Source organism: Sceloporus undulatus, chromosome 6 (genome assembly GCF_019175285.1).
Source record: "Sceloporus undulatus isolate JIND9_A2432 ecotype Alabama chromosome 6, SceUnd_v1.1, whole genome shotgun sequence".
In the NCBI taxonomy this organism is placed as follows: Eukaryota; Metazoa; Chordata; class Lepidosauria; order Squamata; family Phrynosomatidae; genus Sceloporus; species Sceloporus undulatus.
Genome location: NC_056527.1, coordinates 40,950,636 through 40,976,668, shown reverse-complemented (window position 1 = coordinate 40,976,668; position 26,033 = coordinate 40,950,636). Strand labels below are relative to the sequence as shown.

At 40.6% G+C, this 26,033-nt stretch overlaps 1 protein-coding gene and 1 long non-coding RNA gene across 2 annotated transcripts in view; one reads left to right on the top strand and one right to left on the bottom strand.

Moving 5' to 3' along the window:
* The window catches only part of LOC121934309, a 96,601-nt gene extending 79,067 nt beyond the window's left edge, over positions 1-17,534 (top strand). Inside the window, exons 2-3 of the long non-coding RNA XR_006104607.1 lie at positions 6,749-6,802; positions 16,600-17,534. This is a non-coding gene — a long non-coding RNA (uncharacterized LOC121934309). The remainder of the gene's footprint in view (positions 1-6,748; positions 6,803-16,599) is intronic.
* On the bottom strand, positions 1,643-21,925 carry NPY (neuropeptide Y). Its single transcript, XM_042474685.1, has 4 exons — positions 21,814-21,925; positions 17,815-18,002; positions 4,513-4,593; positions 1,643-2,119 (listed from the first exon to the last, which is right to left on the bottom strand). The coding sequence occupies exons 2-4, from the start codon at positions 18,000-18,002 to the stop codon at positions 2,095-2,097; spliced, it is 294 nt and encodes a 97-aa protein (XP_042330619.1). The 5' UTR covers positions 21,814-21,925; the 3' UTR covers positions 1,643-2,094.
* Positions 21,926-26,033: the final 4,108 nt, after the last annotated feature.

Here is a 26,033-nt window from a genome sequence, read left to right as displayed (position 1 = left end):
AAGAATTTAACTATGGGCTGGGACAGATTGCCCTTTTGCACCATGCTGGCGCTGATTTTAGGGTTAGGAACCGCACGGTCCCTCACCCTAGCACGGTGTGGTGGCGTAACAATGGCGGCATCCTGTGTACACGGGTGCCACCATTGTGCTGTAAGCATCATTGGCACACTTGCAACATCCGCCCTGCAGTTCTTTTTCCTCCGGAGGGAAGCCATGCGGTTTGATGGCTGCGGCTTCCTTCTGGAGGGAAATATGCTGCCGGCAGGCCGCCCTTTTGGGGTGGTCTGTCCCATGCCTTTGGCTCCAAGAAGTGACACAGACAGGCCAATTAAAGTGGCTTCTGGATGCCTTGGAGACATGTTGTTTAAATGACGCATGGCTCCAAAGCAGCCAGAAGCTGCACTGAAGCCACACTACGGTCCTTAGGACCATAGCAAAAAGGAGCTAGATAATCCAACTTCTGGCAGCATCAGTCAGTCCTGTGTGCACTTGGAAGTGGACTATATGGACAGTGGATTCTGACCTGCTTCCAGCCAAAGAGGACTCAGGCTACTCTTCTGTGCCCATCTGCCCAAGTTAGAAAAATCTTTTCATATATTACTATTGAACAGATATTCTATGACTATGGAATATTTGGTTATATTGAGCTTTGTGCTGTTCTTTCTGGTTGGAAAGCTGAACACACTTGATAATGGACCCACCCTAATTTTTGGCATTATAAAATATGACATCAGTCCTCCCAATCTGCACCATTTATGAAGTGATACCATTTTATAAAACTATTTTGATTGGGCATAAATGTTGTGTATTAAGAGTGTATTACAAAATGCTGCTGTGGTTATGAATGATTCTGCTCAGAGTTTTAGCCAGTCATACTTTTTTTTCTTCAGAATACTCTATTCCATTCCCCCCTCTCTTTCTCTCTCTCTCTCTCTCTCTCTCTCACACACACACACACACACACACACGTTTCTCATTTTCTCTCCAGTCAGACAGCATTCTGTTGCCTCAAGCATGTTAGTTAGGCTATTTTGACTGTCCCTATCCCCATCCATAGGGTTCTTCTTCCCCTCCCCACAAAAATTGTTATTCTACAAACTTCTGCATGCACTTGGTGCATGGAGGATATCCTTTGGATTTTGTAAGTATCCAGGCTCAAGTGAGTTAGTTTGCTATTGATATACACCCAGAATGGCTTTCCAGATTTTGTTGGACTGACTCCCAGCATGCCTCAACAGAGTTGGGGTTCAAGGGAACTGCAGTCTAGCAACAAGTGAAATGCTGCACTCTTCCCCACACTGATATGTAGGATATACTTTTTTCACCATACACAGTCACTAAATCAGTATCCTGAGTGTTATCAAATCATATAGAAGTTGATCAACAGTATATGAAATCCCACCAGGAACTTGATAAGCCTCCTATGTTTGTTGTCTACTTGAAGTTGTAAAATGGGAGGAATTGCCAAGAACCTGACAGGATGCAATACACTGATCCCCAGGGTCTGGGATAAAGGCTGGGTGTTATTGGATTTGATAGAATTCAGTGGAGAATGGACCCTTTCCTTGCACTATATATATGTTATTAAAGAAGAGATTTACCAAGATAATAAATAATATTCTGTACGCTGATTAGAAAAATATGCACTTTCCATGTCATTTTATTTTTCTCATTTGCATCACGGGGTGTAATTGTCATGAAACAAATAAGGTTCTATAAATCAAATATTGAGAGAGCCTCTAGTTTTGATAAAATGTTAAATAAATGACACTTTTTACAACTATTTGAGTTGGCGCTATGAATATTGTACATGCTACTTTAGACAGTAAGAAATAACTCAACAGCTTAAAAACAAATCTTTACCCACTGTAATGGCCTTTTTCTTGCGCACGCATGTAAAATGGTAACATTTAGAGTGCACAAGTAATTTATTTAAATAAGTATATGTACAAGGATAATGAGTGGAAAACTACATAATTCAGTACAATGGCTGCATGCATGCGCTGGAGGGGAAGTGAAATTTCAACAGGTCTTCTAGCAATGGAATCTGCACTGAAAACTCTGAAAAAGACTGAGGATTGGCTGTTATTTCCATCACCACATTGCAGGATCTTCATACCTGTAAAACATCATGAAAAGGAGAAATGTATTTTGATAGTCAGTAGGAGAGAAAGAAAAGAGAGGGGTTCATCTGTTGTTGTTTTTATTATTTCTTTCATTATTTAAAAGTATCATGTATAAAATTACCTTCAGGCTATATCTCTAAGGGGCATGTCGCTTTCATTGTTGTGTGCCTTCAAGTCATTTCTAACTTATGGCAACCCTAAAGCAAACCTATAATGGGGTTGTCTTGGCAAAGTAACTAAGTAATGTCTCCTGGTCTGACCCCAACCCTTCAGACTACTTTAACATCTTACTTAAAGCCATTGCCTTCCCCTGAGGCTGAGAGTATGTGACTTGCCCAAGGTTATTCAGGAGGCTGAGCTGAGAATTGAACTCTAGTCTCCAAAGCCATACCTCTATGCCATGCTGGCTCTTTTTAAGGTGTATACAAAACATAAATAATTTCATGTTTAGACAAGAGTCCCATCTCCAAGATCTCATTATATGCCTGTAAATATTCCAAAATCCAAAACACTTCTGGTCACAAGCACTTCAAATAAAAGAGACTCAGCCTTATTAGTGAATATAGAGTACTTATGTATCCATACCTCTAGGTTATGAAGCCATAAATTTAATACAGAATGTAAGACATACTTTTACTTATTTTAAGAAAAAATGATTTCTAATGTAGGCATATTAGCACCTCCTAGAACAGTGGTTCTCAATATCATACAGATGTTTTGGGCTTCAGTTTCCCCGGAGCCCTATCTAGCATGAGCAGCAGACAGGAGTTACAAGAGCGGAGGACCACATTTTGTTGAACATTGCTCTAGAGCAAATTAATCCACTAGGGTTATTATCCCATGTATCTGCCTGTGAATAAGCTTCTCTGAACTCAACAGGAACTATTTTGATTAGTTTGTTGTATGCCTTCAAATCGTTTCCAACTTATGGAGACCGTAAGGCGAACCCATCATGGGGTTTTCTTGGCAAGGTTTGTTCAGAGGAGGTTTGCCATTGCCTTTCCTTGAGGTAAAACAAAATGGAAAAGTATTGCTGAGCATTCCACTATAGTAACATATTTGTTCCCTGTTAAAGTTGCACTATTAAAAATGCCAAGGGTTCATTTAGTCAAATTATTCTACACGCCACTTCCAGTGTTGCTGCACTGGGAATAGACTTTAGCAAGAAGGAGATCAATAAAAATAATTTTAAATTAACAGCCAACATTTATGACATTCATCTTTTAAACAGACATTTTAATCTTTTGCTAAGCTGTAAAACAGACATTTTCCACCATCAGCAGTTGACTCTTATAGCTGACACCCATTTTCATTCAAAAATCATTTTTAAAAAGCTTCAGACTTTCAATTTCAAGCTCCCTTGTGCCAGAGCTGGTTAGAAGTCGCCCTTGGCATTTATTTTTAACAAGCACAGAAATATATAAAGTTGGAATACATTACAGATTCTCCAAAGAAGACCCGTGTGTATTTCTCTTACCATTTAATGAACTGGAAGCTTGGTTCTTCCCAGATGTTAATGTCAGATAAAATAAACACACTGGGCAACAGGAGCATAACCACAGTGAGAGGTGTTTCCAGGTACACAGGTCCATTAGAAAAAGCAGGACTGGCCCATTATATTTTGCTGTTTGAGGCAGAGGACCAGATAGATCTTCCCTCTACCTTTGGCCTTACACTTTTCATGTATAGAATCAAATAGATTGGCAGCTCTCTCTTACTTTATGCACTGATGATGAGATAACCTCATCCACCACACCATGCAGGAGCACACTGGCTTAGTTAGCTCAAGAGAAGTGATGCAGGGCTACCCCCTCTCCCCAGCATCTAATGCCTAAGGTGTCTGCCCTACTCTGTGTAACACAGGGATGGACATCACAAAAGGTCTAGGGACCACCCCTGCCTCAATCTCTAACTGGTGCCCATTCACACTTAACAATTATAGTGTTATATTCCACTTCAGCTGCCATGGCTACATATGTGCTGCTGCTACCGCTAGGTGGGTGCAGCCCATGTAACCTCCGGATAGAATCCGAGTTCAGCTAGCTGATTTGCAAAGCCAGGAGCCGATTTGCAAAGCCAGAACACATGCCAATGGTCACAATGCACAATGCACAAAATGCAATTTACAGCCAAAATGTAAATCATTACTATATGTGAAACTCCCTTTCCAGAATATATCTGTTATGCTATGGTGAATCATTTGCCACACATGTGTAGCACAGCTTATGCCTGCATATTTCAATAACAAAATATCAGCCTTTGACTACAACTCCCAGAATCCCCAATGACTTTGTTGACTGTGGGATGCTGGGAGTTATAAAATATGTTGGAGAAAATGTGATACAACATAATGAAAATAAGTATCAGAAAGACTGCATATACTTACCTAGACCTGGGGATATTTTCTGTGCTTTCTCTCAACAAAAGATCAGAGATCAGTGTCTCTGGGCTGGATCGCTTTCCATACCTGTTAAATGGATTTGCAACACATATGCATAAAACTAAGATTAAGTTATAAATTTTAGGAAGTTACAGTTATACCAAAGAAAAGATTATGTTATCCTGCATTAAATTATAGTTGTAATGTAAAACAGGAGATTATCACATTCATCTCGCTGCCAGGATAGACCTGGGATGTAACTTTCTTAAAGCGGATCTTATTGCATTCACCCATCGCTGGGCAGTATGAAGCCAATACTGTATGCAACACGGGCTTTTCTTGCAGCTTTTCAAGAATGGGATATTCTTGTTCTTGAAAAGATGTGGGACAAGCCCGGACAAGCTGTATACTGCCTGGCGATGGGTGAATGAGATAAGATCTGTCTTAAGAAAGTTACATCCTGGATCTATCCTGGCAACGAAGCTAATGCGATAATCTCCTTAGTTGCACCTTTGTTATTGGGGAAAGGAACTAGTTATAATTAACCAGTGATTTGTAAGTACTTACTTCCCAGCTGTGGCTAAATATCACATTTGTCTCCAGCATCTAGTGGAACCCTCAAGATTGGAGGTCTTAAACAGAGGTTGGATAGGCATATTTCAGGAGTGCTTTAGCTGTGTATTCCTGCATGACTGGGGGATGGGATAGACAGCCCTGTGGTCCCTTCCAACTCTAATATTCTATTATTTTAAGTTGATAGACTGCAACTCCCATCAGATCTAACCAGCATAGGCAGTAGTGAAGATGTTGGTTGCTGAAGTTCAACAACATCTGGAGGATAACACTTTGCCCACTACTGGATTAGATGCATAATCCTTATGAGCATGAATGTTCTGCTTTCAGCTGTCTTTGCTAATGGCTTCTGAGGGAGCTGTCCTTTGTGACTCTATCTTCATTTCTGACCACCATCATAAGTTTCTAATAAGCAATCAATCACCTTTGAAATAAAGCTTTCCTGTTACAGGTTTTTGTTTTGTTTTTTACATTAAGCATCCTATACATCCAAAGTCTTTCTCTGTTACATAGCTGACAACATTTCTTTCAATATTTATCTCAGAAAAGCAAAATCTTGGTTTTAAATAAACAATTTGAAGAAAACCAGCTGCATTATTAATCAGCCCATACAGTAATTTAACAAAGTTAAACTCAGTGTTAAACTCAATCCTTTTCTAGACTGAATCATCCCAGATTCGTTTCTGTTTTCTTTCTCCAGTGTATTTAGACATGCCCCAAGCTCTGACAGTCGAATGAGTTAATATCCTTAAAGAAAATGCCTGGGCTTTTTATATTAGTTTACCAAATTAAAAATCCAATCCTGCTACCCATTATGAGGCAAAATCCTTATTGATGTAATTTAATAGTACTTCTGGATGCTGTCTTTTACAATAAAGATGACGCTCAGCTGCAGTAAATATAATGGAAATCCAGCAAAATTGCCCTGTGCTCATGCTTTATTGCCATAAACCAGGGCGCCTGCTGTAAAAAAGAAAAGTCTTTAACATCATGAGATTAGGGTTCTTTGTTAGTCTGGCTTGCAGTCTTGATTGGAGCGTGGAAAGTAACTGTTTAAAAAGTAATTTGCTGCACAACGTGTTTCAAAAAACTCTAAAGTAATTAATTAGCACCAATATTTACTAAAGAAAGACACTGGTCTCTTGTGCTATTTGCTACACTTTCATAGCTTTTTCACTGTCTTGGGGAAGGGCACCTTTGGACTGAGAACACCAAACATGGAAAATTCCACATAGAAAGCTGCTAAAATGCAGTTAACCAGTAACAAGAAGTAATTAACTAGAAGCATTACACACAGAGAGAGAGAGACATACACACACACACACACCTTATTACCACTTATTACACAGCTTTCAAAAAGTACCATTGTTATGTGCTCATTACCCCTGAATCAGCTCTTGGCTTGATACAGACATGTTCTCAAATATTTTTCCTTCACCATAAAGCATCCTTTTTAAACAAACAAATAATGATTTCTGCAAAGAATGGCAGTCTGGTTAGGAAATATCATGAGGTATAACAACCATTTCAGCTACTTTTGATTTCTGGTTTGTATTCCAGGAAAAGTATATCATGGCAAAATATTGTCAAGATGGATGCATTCAGATAATTGTGTTACTTGAATGATGAATAGAACAGTAACATGGTATCCTGATGTTTTTCCCTATAGAATAATTCCTGCATGGGAATTTCAGGACATTGACTCCTACGAGGAAAAATTCAGGTAATTCTCACCGGTCTATTCTTCTTTCCACCATATTTGGGGATGTCGTGGAGGAGGGCGTTTTACCCCCCATTTTTTTCCTAATCATGTCCCCAGTCCAAATTGCAAGTATGTAACTACTATTTGCATTTAGGAGGAAACCACCTGTTCCACTTCTTGGAAACAACAGGGTTTCAATGGAGAGGGACAGAGAATGAGTTCAATGCAACACCACAATGAGAATGTGTTTAAAAGGGGGGGGGGAAGGCACCCCATGGCATCCCTGATCTAGTTCAGGAGCCCCTACTAGCTTGGCTTTTCAGTAACAAAGCAGTCCGTTAAATAAACAAGAAGAATATGCAAAAGGTGAGAGTTCAGGTTCAAGACACAAATGGCCATGATCACATCACTTTATAATTTTGGCTAAATAATTTGACATTCTTGTAACCAAGAGTAGCACAGGCAATTCAATTTCTGTTGGCTCACAGACCTTAATTCACGAAATGTTACCTGTTCTTAATTTTAAGACATCATTCCTTATTTGATAAACAGTGGCCTCAATCTACTTGTAGTTCCAGTTAAAGGAGATCCATTGAATCAATGAATATTTCTTAAGTGTTGACATACCGTTTAACAGTTCATTCAATAGCTCTATCCTAGTTGAGACTACCAGCATGTTTTAGTCCAAAATGCTGTTTTTCAACCTAATAAAGAACACTTGTTCCACATCAGCATGTCTTAAAAAATACACCACAATCCTTCAGTGCATTGCACACCACACAAGGTAACAGGAAGTACCTTCAGATACACACATTTTTAAGAGATAGCAATGTTCCTTATTTTGCAGCTCTTTAGTTGATAGTACTACAAAGAGTTACATTCATACAGCAATAAGACTGTCTAGAGGGGCAATGGTGACCTGCCACATATAGACACAAAGAAATGTGATAGATAGGGTTGTCATATCCCGCCTGGGGGTGAGACTTTCCCAGTTTGGGGCGGGTCCGCATGGTCCCGCCCCGGTTTGGCCCCGCCCCCGGGACACACACACACACCGCGACAGACACCAGGCAGGGAAAGGAGCCTCGCCTCAGCGAGGCCCATTCCCTGCTTGGCCTCCTCCGCCGGCGAGGGAAGCGGCCTGACAGCGGGAAAGGGTCTTGCCTCGGCGAGGCCCTTTTCCGCTGCCTTGTTGCCTCCTCTGCCGGCAAGGGAGGCGGCCAGGCAGGGGAAAGAGCCTTTCCTCTTCTTTCTCCTCCTCCTCTTCTTCTGCCTCCTCTCCTCCTCCTCTTCTTCTTCATCTTCCTCCTCCTCCTCCTCTTTTTCTTACTCTCCTCCTCCTCCTCCCCTTCTTCTTCTTCCTCCTCCTCTTCTTCTCCACCTCTTCTTCTCCACCTCTTCTTCTCCACCTCATCCTTCCCTTCTTCCTCCCCTTTTTCTTCCTCTCTACTTCCTCTTCTTCCTCTTCCTCCTCCTCCTTTTCCCCTCTTCCTCCTCCTCTTCTTCCTCCTTTTCTTCTTCTCCACTTCCTCCTCCTCTGCTTCTTCCACTCTTCTTCCTCTTCTGGTTTTTGGCCAGAAAGGGAAGCACATTTCTGCCATCTGTCTAGGAATAATGCCAAATGTCCTCCGTTTTGATCATGCCTAAGAAACATGCATTTATATCAAAAAAAAATTAAAAATCATCAATTTTTTTGCATGTCCTCCATTGTAAAAATGCATCCTACATTTGAAAATTTTGTCCTACATTTGTCCCGGTTTGGAGGTCCTGACTTATGGCAACTCTAGTGATAGAAGAACCAATGAATCACAACTGTAGCCAGAAGAAATACACCTGGATAAAATGCCACTCTTGTGGGAACTGTTGCTGTCAGTTCATCTAAGGGATTATTCTTGTGAGCACATCATGCCATTAAAAACTTTGAAGAGAAGCATTCCTTTTAGCTTCTTCCCCATTATTTGGTAATTTCATTGCACAGACAGGGAGTTGTCAGTTTGGTAAAGGCATCTTAAACAAGATGATATTATCTTCCTCTCTTCTAGTGAAAGCAAAGAGCCAGTGAAAACCTACCGTAATTAAAACTATCTCATCTGGTTTGAATAGTAAATCAATTAAGAGATGAGCCAAAACTGGACTGTGTTATAATCATTTCATGGGACTAAATATCTAATAAGCGGCTGAATTAAGCTATTGTGCCATCTAAGTCAAGAGGTTCTCACCTTTTATTTGAATTCTGAAATTGAGTTCATAGAATCTCTCTCTCTTTCTGCAATTATGACATCTTTTTTCTTTTTTGCAAAAAACTAATCCCGCCCCTAAAACCTGTGACCAATTGCATTATTTTTTATTTTAGAATTCATAATTTATTTTCAACAAAAATTTATAAAAGTTGTACAACAAAATCACAAAACATCTAAGCATTAAAGATGTAATGGGCTGGATCTGGATTTAGTAATATTTAAAGTAGATCCACTGATTCATAGTATGACACTGTGCAAGTTTAATCAGAGGTGTCAGCATGGTGTAGTGATCTGAGTTTTGGACTATGACTCTGGAGAACAGGGTTCGAATCCTGTCTCAGCCATGGAAACCCATTGGGTGACCTTGGGCAAATCACACTCTCTCAGCCTGAGAGGATGGCAATGGCAAACCTCATCTGAAGAAACTTGCCAAGAAAATCCCATGATAGGGTCGCTATGAGTCAGAAATGACTTGAAGATGCAAAAGAGCATTTCTGCCAAAAAGCCCTGACATTAATACTGCACATTTATTATATATACATGAATAGGAATTCCAGAGTTGTTGTTTTGTTTTTTAAAAATAAATAAATAAATAAAAGATACACTGTACTGCACTGATTTTCTGTGGTTTTCTGCAGCAACCTAAAACTTCTAGTACTTTTATTTATAGTTTGCATAATAAAAAGAGAAAGAGAGAGCGTATTTGAAAAAATTGAAAGTGGAGCAAGAGTAATCTTTGCTTCTTAGGATGCATACATATATTGCACCCACTAGCATAAGCATAGTTTTTAAGCAAAACAATAACTTGCTGAACCTGTTTACTAAAGCTGAAAATGGGAAGAAAATTAAAACTGGAAGCTGGGGTGCCTATTTCAAACTCCTTTCAATTCTGTCTTTCAAATATTTGACCCCAGCCTTCAAATTGAGTATAGATGGGCAAAACAGACTGTTTCACTTTATCACACACCTTTTTTTGCCCATTACGGGAACTGGAAGGGGACTCTTGTGTATGCACGTGACCAACCAAAAGCAGATTTTATCACACACCAAAGCGTCCTCCAAAAGGGCCCATTCCATCCCCTGGCGCCAAGCCACCCCCATTCAGTGCTGATGGGAGCCATTTTCCTCAGTCAGAAAACTTCCAACCAGAACATTTAGCATTCCTCAGCATGGGAGATATATCAATATATGTGGATACACCTGGTGAAAGTAAGTAGTTGTCCAAGATGGACAGTAACCTGGATGTCCCACAGATGAATAATGCATTAAGCACACAAACACACTTTATTCCAAGATAAAGTGTGCACAATAATGTGCATGATAGAAAAAGGCATACAAAGATGTATACAAACAGAGAAATGTTCATGCAGGAAGGGAGAGGAGAGATTGGCCACATGATATAGAACTGGGATGGAATCTGAATACTGGTAGGCTTCGGAGAAATACAATGGGAATAAGACCAACTAATTTTCACATCCCTACAAGCCACCAGAGTATCATGTCAACCCTTTGACATAAACAGTATCAGGGCTGGCTTGACCTATTATTTCTTTCAAAAAAAGAAGTGTATAAATATTGCTCAGTGAGAAGATGTGTGCCAGTCCTTTGCATCATGTCTAGTTCTCCAGAACTGCCCCTATAGGCTACATAAAGGCTACATGAGGTTTACAGTCTTAAGATCCTCAAGGGATTTCTCTCAGTCCTACCACTATGACAGTCCTATCTGGTGAGCAAATAAGGAAGCCTTCTTGATGGCTGCTTTCAGGTTGTGGAATTCTCTCCCCTAGGAGGCTGGACTCGCCCCTTCTCTGCTCTCCTTTCACTAGCAACACCTTTGTATTCAAACAGGCATTAAATGATTAATTGGCTGCAGGGAGTCTTTTTATAGGATGTTATTTTCAACTTCAAGTCACCTTGTCAGGAGAAAATAAAATAAATAAATACAGAAATAAATGCATTCTCATCTTCACCTGTTGTGTTACAAAATGAGGTAACCTATGAACAAGGGGACCAGACATCCTCCTTTTCCAGGACATGTCCTACATTCCAACCTTCTGTCCAGGGGGAATTCCAAAATGACTCCTCCATTTTGAGCATAGCTAAGAAGCATGAACTTATATTTACAGTGGTGTTTTCAGCTTTTATTGTGTAATGCTCTATATTTTTCTTGAATGACCTACATTTTGCGGTGCCTTGTCCTACTTTGCAGTTATGACACCCTGCCTATGAATGACATTTGTTGAGTGAGCTTGGTGGGAGAAACTTCCACAACCCCCATTTCTAGGTGTTTTTTTTTTTTCAAAAGCAAAATTATAATAAGGAATGGACCCTATAAAATGTGCTGCTAGAATACAGGTTTGGCTCTAGGATGTACCTCCTATTAGTTCAGAGAAGACCTGTTCATCTAACTGTGAAGAATCCTCATCCTATTCAGCAGCATCCCTTTGTACAGTACACCCTCCATATCCAAGGGGGATATGTTCCCAGACTTTCCCCGGGAATCACAAAACCGTGGATAATAGTGAACCCTATTTAAATGAATGACTTACAGAGGAAGTTGACCTTAGAATCTTACTGGAGGATCTAGAGATCCCTAGCGAGAACCCCTCTCTAGACATTTCTAGGTCCTGCAGTGTGAGTCTATGGTCAACTTCTGCCAAAAACAGAAATCATGCTGCAGGGCCTAGAAAATCCTTAGAGAGAACATTTTTTTGAACATGGGTAACTGAAACCACAAGTATTGGTCCCACAGAGGATTGGAGAAATGAAGTGGGCAGAGGAGACTGCTTCCATCAACCCAGTTGCATGCCCCTACATCTGGATTTGCTTTGAGTCAAAATATACGATGGACAAAGCATTTTGAGTTGCATTCTCTGGTTATTTATTTATTTATGGTATTTATTTATTTAAACACACCAGTGACTACTTTACATGGTACAAAATTTCTCTACTATCCAGTGTGTCAAGCAGCAGGGATGTAGTCAGGATTTTAGGAAGGGGGGGGGGGGTCCAGACTAAGTGCCACCATTATAATGGGGCTTGGGTGCAGTGGCGCAGCAGCACATACCATTCATTTTTCTAATGGAAGGGGGGGTCCGGACCCCAAGATCCCCCCCCTTGGCTACGTCCCTGCAAGCAGACACGTTGCTCCTTTGAGACATAGCCACAGAGTGTAGAGGTTTTAGGAATCCCTATGTAGAACTTAGTAGTCACAAAGGACACTTTTTTAATCATCAGAGGCAAGAAGATAATGCTAAGTATGCAACTAAGGAACACACTTTTTGGGAACTCATTCCCAATAAAATCAAGCAAATTGACAATCACAAGCTGTCCAAAGTGGCCAGAGGAAGTTGACCCTACTCAGCTTGTGGACGCTAAGCTTAGACTAGCTTAGTGTTTATTTACAGAGCTGTACTCCATTAGACTGAGATCTCTCACAAATAATAGATCTGTGTCAAATAAATTGATAATTCAGTATTTCACTGTCTCACAGACTCCTGTTTCCCTTAATCCAAGAAACATTCAGAATACGCTCACACAGCTATCATCACTCCCTAATAACGTTAGCAACAAGCAAGAAAAACTGCATTCAAGTACCTTTACAAAATGATTTCAAGTTGATGAGGCCACTGAAAATACACTAGAGATCTGAACTACCTGTCAACAGAGGTGTGGAAAAAGCTATTGCAAAGCATTAAAAAAATAAAAGAGAAGTTTTTCTTTTAAAAAGAAAAGTGTATGTGCACACTGCAGTATTAGTGAACAAAGAATGTTCCATGGGTCACATGTACCTTCTAAATATATATATTTTGGGTCCCAAACCAAACCTTTACCAAGAAATGAAACAAAAATGATACGCTACTGAAAACAAGCAGCATGATCGGCGATATTTTAAAGATGGGGGGGCAGAGATAGCTTATAAATTTGGAGGGGAAAATTAGACTACAATTCCTAGAATCTCCCAGCTCATGGACCAAAAATGTGGGTGTTATAGTCCTCCTCCCAAAAAACCTTGTCAAGCTCCAACAAATGAGTGCATCAATAAAGCAGTTTGACATTACTTTAGCTGACATGACTCTACCCTACAGTAAACTGGGATTGTAGGTGGATGGAGAACCAGTTTGCTTTGACAGACCAGACTGAATACCTCACCAATTTACAAATCCCAGAATTCTGTAGGATGGAGCCATGACAGCTAGAGGTGTCAAAGTTTTTTTTTTCTGCAGTGTGGAAGAGCTGAATATCATCTAGTCCAACACTCACTATACATCACTGGCTCCATTTTACTGTTAGATTGCTGCGTAGTTTCCAGCACCTTGGCAAGAACTGCCAACTTCCTATTCTTTAACAATAGATGCAATGTTTTGCTGTCTGAATTAATGGCTGAAATAAAGAACATTTGGAGAAAGTGGATTTCGATGTAAGAACTATGAACTCCATTCAGTTCCAGTATTCAAAACAAATTCTTAAATCCAACAACCTTAGAACTGATGTAGTGATTTAAGTATTGGACTCCGGCTCTGGGAAACGAGGATTCCAGGCCCCGCTGAACCATGGAAACCCATTGTGTGACCTTAGAGAAGTAACACTTTCTCAGCCTAAGAGGAAAGCAAAGGCAAAACCTCTGCTGAATAAATCTTGCCATGAAAACCCTATGATAAGGTTGACTTGAAGGCACAAAACAATATGTTAGCCACCATTTGGTAAATGTTTGTCTGTACTGACCCAGAGCCAGTTTGAGTGTTGGACTATGATTCTGGCATAATAGTTTGAGTGTTGGACTATGATTCTGGAGACCAGGATTCAATTCTCTGCTTGGCCATGAAACCCACTGGGTGACCTTGGGCACATAACATTTTCTCAGCCTCAAGGGAAAGCAATGGTAACCTCCTATGAACAAATCTTGCCAATAAACTCCATGATAAGTAGGAATTGAGTAGGAATGCAACGTAAGTTGTATAACTTATTGTATTGCCATAGGCAAGAAATGTAAGTTGCATCACCATAAGTAGGAAATGACATGAAGGCATACAACAACAAACTGACCCAGAGATTAGACCATAAGCACCAAAGGGAGAGCACAGTAACCCAATTGTACGGATGTTCTTGGCATGAATTTCATATAGACTCTGCTCTCAGCTCTTGGTAGCCAGGTGATGAAGGATGAACATCATCAAAGATTCTCTTATAGATGACCTGCTGACTCTCTGTGGGGTATACCTGGGCAGACTGTGTAACCTGGCTGTCTCATCACATCCACAAACAGACAAACATTGATTTCTTCAGAGCTCCAGACATGAATTATAAATAAGGTTAATTGTCAAAGTTCTCTGCCTCCCACTCGAATTATAGGTGCTTCAGAGGAGAACAAAATGATAGCAGAAAAGTGGTTTGTCTTTGGTTTTTGCTAAATGCTGCATCAGTGACAACTCAATGGTGATTGCCTATTATCTATTTCACTCATGTCTTCACATGATAGATGGTGAACAATTGTGTGGAAACTAGTCCCCATCAAAAGAAGGTAGATTTTTAACACTGCCCGATTTAGATTCTTTGACTTTTTAAACCTAGTCTAGAATCTAAAATTATTTTCTGCCTTGTTAATATAAAACTTATTAGCTTCTCCACTGATAAAGAATCTGCAAATGGAAGCTAACATGCTTCAATCACAACAGAGACAGCTTTGAGTTTACAGCTGTGTTTTATATTTTCAAAAATGGAGTGAAATTTTCATGCCTTTTGCACATTGAGATTATTCTTGATGAAAGGTGAAAGCATCGTATTACAGGCTGAGTATCCCTTATTTTAAAATATGAAATCTAAAATGCTCCAAAATCCAAAACTTTTTTCATGGGTGGCTGAGATAGTGATACTTCTGCTTTTTGATGGTTCAATGTACACAAACTTTGTTTCATGCACAAAATTACTGAAAATGTTATCTATAAAATTACTTTCAGGCTATGTGAATAAGGTGTATACAAAACATAAATGAATTTCATGTTTAGACTTGGGTTTCATCTCCAAGATATCTCATTGTGTATATTCAAACATTCCAAATCTGAAAAAATTCAAAATCCAAAACACTTCTGGTCCCAAGCATTTTGGATAAGAGAGACACAGCCTGTATTAGTGAACATACAGCAATGTCTGTAGACACTTCCTCCCTCAATCAGGGCATCATTCAGACACTGTGACCTCAGGTCAGGGTGCCTTCCCACAGTTCTTTTGCCCCCACTATATTCCAACCTGTTTTTGGTAACATCCTAATGAAGAGATTTGGAGATGCCAAAAGCTTGCACCCATTTTTGAACGATCTAACAGAAGTATTGCAAGTATATGGATTTGAGTTGGGTTTTTTTTAATGGACAACATGATGGCTATTTTGTTTTTGGAAAGCAAGGTAGTCTCCTAACACCACATCTGCTTCATCTCAGAAGAGGAAACTATTTTGGAGTTCAAAAGGCTGCATATGTGCATCAGTGTGGGAGCACACTTTTAAAGCAGTGGTGTAAATGACAGGCTTTCTTTCCCCGTGTATACATAATCACACATTCCTCTGCCTCTGCCTCCTCCTCCTCATTGTCTCCTACTCTCCTGCAATCCTGGAATCTTGTAAATTTTCACCGCAGTTCTCTAGATTCTTTGCTTAGAAAAGAACAATCAGTTCCATATCTGCTTTTAAAACAAACTTTCTGGCAGGACACCAGAATGACAATAGGGGAATGAAGGGGTGAAATAACTCACTCATCTGCGGCATTATTGACCATCCCTCTACTGCAGGTGAGTTAATTCCATTACTTCATAGTTAAAAGACTGCACAGTCACATGTGAAAGACTACAATGTATTTGACAAAGAAGGGCATGTGGAATTACAGTGAGGCAAATTATAGGAGTGCGATCATTTGTGTATTGGGATCTCTATAAGGTATAGAAGGAAGGACTAGTTGTTGTGAACTTTCAAGTTGTGGTGACTCAAAGTGAACCTATCATGGACTTTTCCTGGCAAGATTTGTTCAGTGGGGTGCCTCTTTTGGCTGCCTCTTAAGCTGAGAGAGTGTAACTTGCCTGAGTTCATCAGTGGGTTCCCATCACTGAGTGGGGGTTCAATCCCTGCTCCTCCAGAGTCCTAATCCAACATTCAGACCACTATATCATGCTGGCACTGGAGTCTCAAAATAAAGTACAGAAGGAAGGCACATTTGTCACAGATTCTCTAAAGACTGTTATGTGCCATCAAATTGTTTCTAACTTATGGAGACCCTAAGGCAAACCTATCATGGGGTTTTCTGAAGCTGAGCGTGACTTGCCCAAAGTCACCCAGTGGGTTTCCATGGCTGAGTAGAGAATCAAACCCTGATCTCCATCATTGTAGTCCACCACTTAAACCACTACACCATGCTGTCTCTGTCTCTCTGTCTCTCTCTTGCTAAAGATACAACATATTTAATAGTTACCTGAAAGGGAAAAGTGAGTTGAAGTCAAGAGTGACAAATGTGCTGTGGGATTCCTCCACAATGGAACATCAGTAAGAATTTAGAATAAGAATACAAATTTTGTTGTCTCTATTCCTGTCTCTAGGTGTTACATTTTTACCTTTCTGAAGGCAAGACAGACTTCAAACTATGAAGATACCTTGTTCTGGGCAGTTGTTTCATGAATCTCAGGGTTGCATCCAATACACCAATGGCAGCTGATGGCTTTCATATCAGTGAAGTGAAATGCTAGATTTCAGCCTCAGGGTTAAATGTGCTGAATGCTATTCCCAAAATAGGTTCAACGTCTTGGATGGCATTTTCAAAGATAGGACTGAATTTCAGAGTGGATTTGCTGCCTCACTGACATGGGAACCACCAGCCACCACTGATATGCATGTGATCAATTAAACTGTAGTTCACAAAAGCCCATGCCTTTGTGATTTTTTTGGTATTTAATGTGCTACAAATTCTCTTTTTGTGCATGTTTGCCTGCCCATAACAGACTAAAGTTGTAGATATCGATTAACGTGGATTCTAGGAACCTTGTGCAAAGGCTTTAAAGGAACAGAGGAACTTTGCCTTAATAGAAAATGGCTGCTCCACAAACAATTCAATGACAGTAGAGGTGAGGAGACGCTTCACTGACATTTCAGAAGCGAAATCGGCTTTCACACTCTCACGCTTCAGGTACATTTTACTGGCACTTAACCCACAGTAAGCACCAGTGTGAAAATCTTCATTGAGAAAGAAAAACATCCCCTTACATGATTTTCCTGAACCTAGTTGCCTTCAGATGTTTTTGGACTACATCTCCCATTATCTCTGGCATTTGATGATGTTGGAAACAGTTTATGTAAGTTATTGACCAAAACATCTGGAGCAGACCATGCTGAAGCAAAACCTTTTGCATGGCAGGAGTCCTTAGGAAAGATGTAAAAGTCACTTCTAGGAGTATGATTATAAGAAAATTCTCCAGGGAGCATAGCCAGTGGCCATAGGGAATCCTAGGTGCTGCCACCCAATAAAGTATAGTAGACCCTTGGTATCTGCTGGGTTTGGTTCCAGGACCCTGCCCCTCACCAAAATCTGTGGATGCTCAGGTCCCATTAAATACATAGACACAATAAAATGGTGTCCCTTATATAAAATAGCAAAATCAAGGTTTGCTTTTTGAAGTTTATAAGGTTTTTGGAATGTTTTCAAACCATGGATAATTGCATCCATAGGTAAACAAATCCATGGATATGGAGGGATGAGTGTAATTTTCTGGTTGCTGTACCTTCCCTCTTGCCACATGGGTTAATGCTCCAGTACCTACCTCTGCCGTGTGATGAGGTTGATGTAATGCCTCAGGGCCGAGTAGTATCTGGCCATGTCTTCTGCTGGAGCATCCTCCCCTGGACTGTCCGGTTTAGATGGATATGCTTCTGTCAGCGTCCCCAGGCAGATCAACAGGCACAGAGCAAGGGTCATCACCGACAGCCACAACCGCATGGTCCCCTGCATCTGCAAGACACCAGAAAGAATGGGGAAGGGAGGGCAGAGACCACGGCATGAAAGAATTCAAGCAACATTTGCTTTGTGGTGGGATAGAGAGTCCGCAAAACCATCACCAGCAGTCCCTTGTTTTCAGAAGCACCCTTTCAAGTAACAAATCTGCCCAAATCTTTTAAACATTGTTTGTGATGAGTCTTTCTATATTTTAATCTGAACTATTTGATTACACTTTGCTGTATGCCCAACACAGCTACTCCTGGATATGCTTCTTATTTTTAATGAACTGTCCAAGGCTGCACCCGCACTGCAGAAATAGTCCCGTTTGACATTGCTTTAACTGCCATGGCTCAGTGCTGTGGAATTCCGGAAAGTGTAATTTTATGAGACATTTAGCCTTCTCTGTCAGAGGGCTCTGGTGCCACAACTAACTAGAATTCCAAGAATTCAATAAGATTGAGCCATGGCAGTTAAAGTGGTGTCAAACTGGATTATTTCTGCAGTACGGATGTAGCCCAAGTTGTCCAACCCTGAAATAGAAGACAAAGACCAAAGAAGAGTTCTGTGAAGCTTAAAATCTTGCGTAGAATCTGTTACCAGAAGAAATTGATTCAGTTAGCTTGCTCCTTTGGAGGGGAGGAAGTACCTCTTAAATCTTCTCTATATGTAAGTGCATTATCATTCTTGCAACTTCTCCAAGGCTATTATACCCTATGCATGAAAAGAAACAGAAACATCTAATGAACTTTCACATTTCTCCTTTAAAGATGAGAACCTTCTGTGTTAAGTCTTTTTCAGCATAAAAGATGGGGAGGAAGAATGGAAAAGAAGCATGGTGTTATCTCTAAGACTGGTTTATTTCAGCCTGAGCTTTCCAGGATTACAAACCACTTTCTCAGATACATTGATGGAGGAGAATATTCAAGCTTCAGGTACATATATGCAATTGAATAGTTGTGGGAGTGAATAGGATACAGAAAAACCCAATGGTTGTACAGGGGACAGAAACCCAGCTTGGTGTAGTGGTTTGAGTGTAGGACTCCAGCTCTGAGAAATCAGGATTCGAATCCCCGCTCAGCCATGGAAACCCACTGGGTGGCCTTATGCAAGTCACACTCTCTCAGGAGGGGACTGCCAAACCTCCTCTGAACAAACCTTGCCAAGAAAACCCTGTGATAGGTTCACTTTAGGGCTGCGGTAAGTTGGAAATGATTTGAAGGCACACAACAACAACAAAATGATGGGAATAACCCTTTGGAGGACTGGCTTAGCAGACATTCTGGCATCTAGAAGCTTGTGAACAGATTTGCTAGGCTGTTGTCTTTGAAACTGAAAAGCAATACATCCCACTTTTGAGGAAGTTAGTTCTCTTAAAGCTGTTGAAATTAATACCACAGCAGTAATGAAAACTAGTTTATTAACATTGTATTGTGCTAATAAGCTATTGCCTCTGTAAATGAATTAGTGTTTGTCAATATTACCCAGTTTAGCTGTCTGCCTCCCTTTCTAATCTCCCTTGAAATTCCCTTGTTGGTCCCTTCAAGCTCAGTTCAGGACTGTCAATAGTCAATTTCCAAGGAAATCTTCCTTATGCTGTTTAGGAACTGAACCCAGGACAACCTGCATTTTAAAACTCCTGCCAGAATAAACAGGTTCGTCTCAAAGATATTCCTTGGATCCCTTTGTGCCTTTTATGTAAAGTAAAACTGAGGTTCAGGATGGTTAATTTTGAGACAAATTGAAATGGCAAATCACTTTATAGATATAAGATTATGTAGGATAACAAGATAAGAAGAAGAAATCATGTACACAAGCATTGAAGATAAGGATAAAGAAGATAAAGAAGATGACGATGGACATTTAGATAACTTAAATTGTGAATTTGTAACTAATCTTTGTCCAAAAGCTAATTAAGTCCATGCATGTTACCAGTGATAGTTATGGATTTGCCTATATGAATGAGAGCAAATATATGAATTTAAATAAGTGTATTTTGTACTATATAGATACAATCCCTCCCATGGCCCTGTGGATTTCATCAATATTTGATGTGATGTGATTTGTTTGGTATTTGTTTGATATTTGATGTTTTTAATCTGTTTTTTCCTTTCTATATGGTAATTTTATCTATTCCTCTTTTAATTGTTATTATCTTAGAATGTACGCCTTGGGCAGGCTTTTATTTACTCCTAATTTTACCGACTTTGTACAGCGCTGTGTATAATTACAGCGCTATAGAAATAAAGTTTAATAATAATAATAATAATAATAATAATAATGGCCCTGTGGATTTCAAATGCAATCTATATTCTTTCGGATATTAATATATCCAAAAAGACATTTTGGAAATATACATAAGAGCCGATGTGGCGAAGGGGTTTGTGTACTGGATTGAGCTGAAGGCACATAACAACATGTTAGGCACCATTTGTATCTGTATTGACCCAGAACCAGCGTAGCATGGCATTTAATATTGTTATTGTGAAGCCACTCTGAGTCCCAGTTCTGGGAAAAGAGCGGGATACAAATAAATATGATGGTGGTGATGGTGGTGGTTTGAGTGTTTTTAAAAACATATTTGTATGGGTTATTCCAATTAAAACATCACACATTTATACATACTATGTATCCATACATTCAAACCATCGACAATCATCCTATACACTTCTATAGTATTATAGTTATAATAACAAATCCTGTTTCTATAATTTCATAATAGAACTATATTTGCTAACTTAAACACGTGTCTCTTTGTCTTTTCAATTCAGCAGTCGATCAGGTCAATGGATCTTCCCTTTCTTCTTCCCTTCTCATTTCCTTCTCTCTATCTCTAACCCTATCTATTCCTTTCTCCCTTTTTCTCTCTTTCCCTTTCTCTTTCTCTCCTTCTCCTTGTTTTCACAGTTCTTCTTACAGTGGCTTGAGTGTGAAGACTCTGGAGACCAGGGTTCGATTCCTTGCTCAGCCACAAAGCCTCCAGGTTGACCTTGGCTGGGTCACACTCTCTCAGCCTCAGGAGAAGGCAAGGGCAACCCTCTTCTGAAACCTTGCCAGGAAAACTCCATGATAGATTTGCCTTAGGATGGCCATAAGTCAGACACAACTTGAAACCACCCAACAACAACGCTTCAGGCAACTTTTGACACACCAAGAAAGAGACATTAGAAACTGTAGATTCTTGAAAAGCAAAGGAAGGAGGAAAACTTTCTTCTCTCTCTCTCTCTCTCTCTCTCTTTTGACCAGGTATTCTTTCTTTTTTAAAAAATCAAGAAAGGAAGGAAGATTGGGCTGCGAAATGAACCTGGCTGCCTTTCCCAAAAAGTAGGAAGTTTTTTTGCTGGAAAGTAACTCTGACCAGAACAATTCCAAGCAAACCCACTTTAAGAGACTCTCATCAAGAAGTTGCCAGGTTTGAAAGACAAGTGAAAGACAACTCAGGAGGAGAAACCCTCCATCCCTGAGAAAGAAAAGCTGCAGAAGAAAGAGGAGTTAAGTTATGGGTTTTTGGGAGGATGCAAAGTGCATCAAAAGAGATGGCAGGCGTCCACATTAGGGAAATGATCCAGTTTGATCGCGCTTTAAGTGCCCCAGCTGCAGGCTATGAAATTCTGGGCATGATCGTTGGTTGTGGCACCAGAGCAAAGTGGTGCCACAACCAACGACCATGCCCAGAATTCCATAGCCTGCAGCTGGGGCACTTAAAGCGCGATCAAACCGGATCATTTCCCTGATGTGGATCAGAACTAAAAGGGGAAGAGAAAGAGAGGGACGGAGAAAGAGAAGAGCCATGCTCAAATGAAGCAGGAGGGCACCCACTGCTCACCTTTTGTGTAGCTGCCTCCCTGGCTTCTCCTCCTGGACTTGATCTTCCGCCGCTTCCTCGGCAAAGTGTGGCTGTGAGTTGCGAGGAATGTGGGGCTGGGCACCTCGTCGCGGGTTTTTTATGGCTTTCCCAAGAGGCAGGAGGGGCCTCGGGCGATCACGCCGCCTCTGCTCTGGGCCTCCTCCCCCATCATCATCATCACCATCACCATCATCATCGTCAAAGGATGCAGCACCCCTTGGCACCGCCTCTCACAGACACAAGGGCATCTGGGGGAGAGCGAGGCGAGATGCCCACCTAGACACCCATCACTCCCCAACCCAGGTCCAACTTTAGGGCATCTTTCCTCGATCCTTAGGTAGAGGGAGATCTTGCAGCCCCTTTGAGACTCATTGAAAGAAGCCTAGATTGAGGGTGGAGAGAGATCTTGTAGCAGCTTTGAGACTCTGAAAGAAATGTTGGCAGCCTGAGCTTTCCTAGACTAAGTATGGAGAGAGATCTTATAGGACCTTTGAGGCCAATAGAAACAAGTTGGCAACATGAGCTTTTGTAGACTTCAGAGGCATCTGAGGAAGTAGACTGAAGTCTACAAAAGCTCATGCTGCCAACCTTTTTATTTCAGTTAGTCTCAAATGTGCTACAAGATCTCTCCACATACTGATTCGACAGGCTAACACGGCTAGGTCTTTGTTTCCTAGGCTAAAGCCTGCTTCCTCAAATGCATCTGGTGGAGTGGAAGCCAAAGACAGACCTATATATGCCATTGGTATGTGAGAATGTCAATTCAAATTCAAAATCCTTTTGTGTATGGAAATGAAGTGGCAAGTCCAGTTCTTGTAATGAGCGTCTCCAGGAACATTTGTAGAAGGCATCCTCCTTGGATCCCTCTGTTCTGGGTGAGACAAGCATGACTTGGAAGACAGAGGAGAAGGTCTACTTCCTCAGAGGCATATAGAATTCAAAGACATAGCCGTGTTAGTCTGTAGAATCAGTATGTAGAGAGATCTTGTAGCACCTTTGAGACTCACTGAAATAAAGAAGTTGGCAGCATGAGCTTTCGTAGTGCTGCCACATTCCTTCCTCCTTTTTATCCAAACGCCTCCAAGACAGACTTTGGTCCTAATGGCAAGAAAGGGTGTCTTCCCCCTCCCCCCAATCTTCCTTCTGACTTAAAGAGGTATCTTTAACTACACCCAAGCCATTCCTCTGCCCCTCAATTTGCCTTTGGCCATCTGAGTGTGTGGGGTTAGACTACAACTCCCATCATTCACCAACAGCACAGCTCAGGTGCCGGGAAGCTGTAGGTCAAAGTAACTGGCCCATTCCATGTAGGGAGGGAGAAAGATAGGTAACCATAAATTGAAAGAGAGAAGAAGAGGCAATTGGGTTCCCTGGGCTTTCCCACCCTCACTCCAAATCTCAAATGTATTCCATCCCAGATCAAAATTAGTTGTCAGGCAGCATTTGAAAGGCCGAAAGTCAGTCACACAGACATACACACAGATGTGAGACACTAGTTGTAGACTTCAAAGGGAGAATAAAGTCTGTCTTGCCTTGCACCAAAGAGATTCAAATTCTATCTGGTACCTGACAAGAAGCGTCTGGAAAGCCCCCTCCCTTCTCCCCCTTCAACTCCAACTTTGATCTTGAAACACAATTATCCCAAAGAAGCTCAGTCCTCATTGTAATCCCACAGAGTGTGTGACAAATTACAAATCCAGAGACTGAATCCTGCTGTATAGGGGCTAAAAAAGCAAGCTGCAGCCCCACCAGAAGAGACAGGAAGGCTTTGGCCTTCCACCCGTACCTTTGGCATCCACATACTACTTTTCTGTGCAGAGACTAAATTCGAGACTGGCAAAGTGAGGGAGCATAATGCAAAATTGCCCCTTTGCCATAGATACTATCAAGGAGCTTCATCCTATAATATGGCGCCCTCTGGAATTCAGGTACCTGTCTACTCACACTTTAAAAATTTCAGTTGACCTTAGATACTAAATCCATACAAATTCAAATCCACCTCAAGGCACACCAGGTACGTCAACAGAACATAAACATCATTATCAAATGAAGTGTTAATTTTAGAATCTGGACTTCGTGGTCTTATAGGCCCCAGCTAAAGCCGGTGTGGTGCAATGGATTGAATGGTTTGGACTAGGACTCAACAAAGCCAGGGTTCAAATCCCCACTTGGCTATGGAAACCCACTGGGTGACCTTGGGAAAATCACATTCTCTCAGGCTTAGAGGAAAGAAATGAATACCGTAAACTTTGCCAAACAAACCCCATGATAGGTTGATTTAGACTGCCATAAGATGGAGTATATCTGAAGGCACATAGCAACCACAACAATGAAAAGGGCCCATCTTCTTTTGATGATCATATGTTTCACTACACTTCAAAATGTTGTGAGGCAGTCCAGAAGCCTAGAATTCTGACCCAAAGTCTTGCCCTGACAGCATCATTGGTAATTACCCTGTATTGTATTATTACCATTGTTATTATTAACAGTAGTAGTAGAAGCTGTACATTTATTTATATCTGCCTTTCCCTCCAAAACTGACACTCATTGTGGCTTATAAATTAAAACCCTATACAGCTATTACATACAAAACATCAGTACAATTAAACTATCCATAACTTTAAAAACAGTTTATTTAAAATGTGCAATAAAAATGATCAAAATCTGTTTTTAACTGTAAAAATAGTACAATTAAAAGACCTGGGTGGAGTCCTGTACCGGGTTATACTATACATAACTTAACGGTTGTCCTTAACTTAGTACCGTAACTTGTCTTGGCCTGTCCTGACCTCTAAACCTGATGAGAACATCATTCAACCACATTCTCATCATTGCCAGAAGGGCTGATACCTGGTAAAGTAGGGGTGAGTTACAGTTGTGGCAATAGTATCAAAATCATGACTAAGAGCCTTATTGCATGAGACAAGAGCTGAAATGGAAAGAGAGAGCAGCTTTCTCTGTGCCTCTCCTCATGCTGTCAAAGCACTTCTGTTCTCTTTTTAAGGGAGATGGTTATAAAAGCATGTCTTGTCTCACTGGAAAAATTTGTTTGGCAAAAGGCACCCTTTTGCAACTGTCTCCCTCGGGAAAGAAAATGGCATGCAGAGAGTGCTAAGATGGCATGCAGAAAGTCACAGAGAAAAATGCTACTCTCCCACTCCATTTCAGCTTTCTTTTCTCATGCAATAAGGCTCCAAGTAGTGATCATGAATATGAAACAGTTACCTAACCATTATAGTGCCCAGGAGCTGCCACCAAGAAGGCCCTTGTATTAAGAGGAACAAGAAGAAAGTGTGCCCTTGACTTCTTGGCCAGGAATTCTGCAGGTCAGCTTTGCTTTGCTTGTGAAAGTTTTTCATTGTGTTCATTTTGATGTTACTGTCAAATTATCTCATAGATTATGGAGATGTTGACAAGAGTTAGAATTTCAGCCTCTCTGGGGGTGCATCTATATTGTAGAAACAAGGCAGTTCAACACCATTCTAAGTGGTGTATCTCCATCCTATGGAATCCTGGGATTTGTACTTTTACAAGCTCTTTAGCTTTCTCTGCCAAAAACTACTGGTGCCTCACAAAACAACAAATCTCAGGATTCTGTAGAACAAAGCCACAGAAGTTAAAATTGTGTCAAACTGCCTTATGTCTACAGTGTAGATGCACTTTAGATAAGAAAGCTGCTCCACTTCCCCAAACATGGGAGTTCCACTTTTCTGCACTCACTGCCCTGGTCTAATGACATCTTTCTTCAATCTGTGTCCATTAGAATTGTGATATGGATTCCAAAAATAGGATGGCATTATGATATATTTGCTGGTGTGCTTTTATCATTCTATTTCCTAACCTTTCATGGCTTTGACGGTGTTCTTTTCATGGCTTTAACAAACTGAGCTGATGATGATCATTACACTACAACCCCCACATGCTCGCCGTTGTTTTTTTCCAGCCAATTGAGAACCTATTGGTGTAAAAAAAGCCATTTTTGTACACTGAGCTTAAATTGTAATGTGCTTAAAAGTAATATATTGTGCTTGTGGCAAAAAGGGAGAAAATGGGAGAAGAGAAAGGCAAGAGTTTGTAGTGGGAAGAGAAATAGCTGGGTGATAAACAGACAGTTGAGAATTTCATTTGCTCTGCAATTGAAAGCAAAATGGCACATTTTGCCCTTCCTAAACTAATGTGCAGCCTAGAATGCAATAATC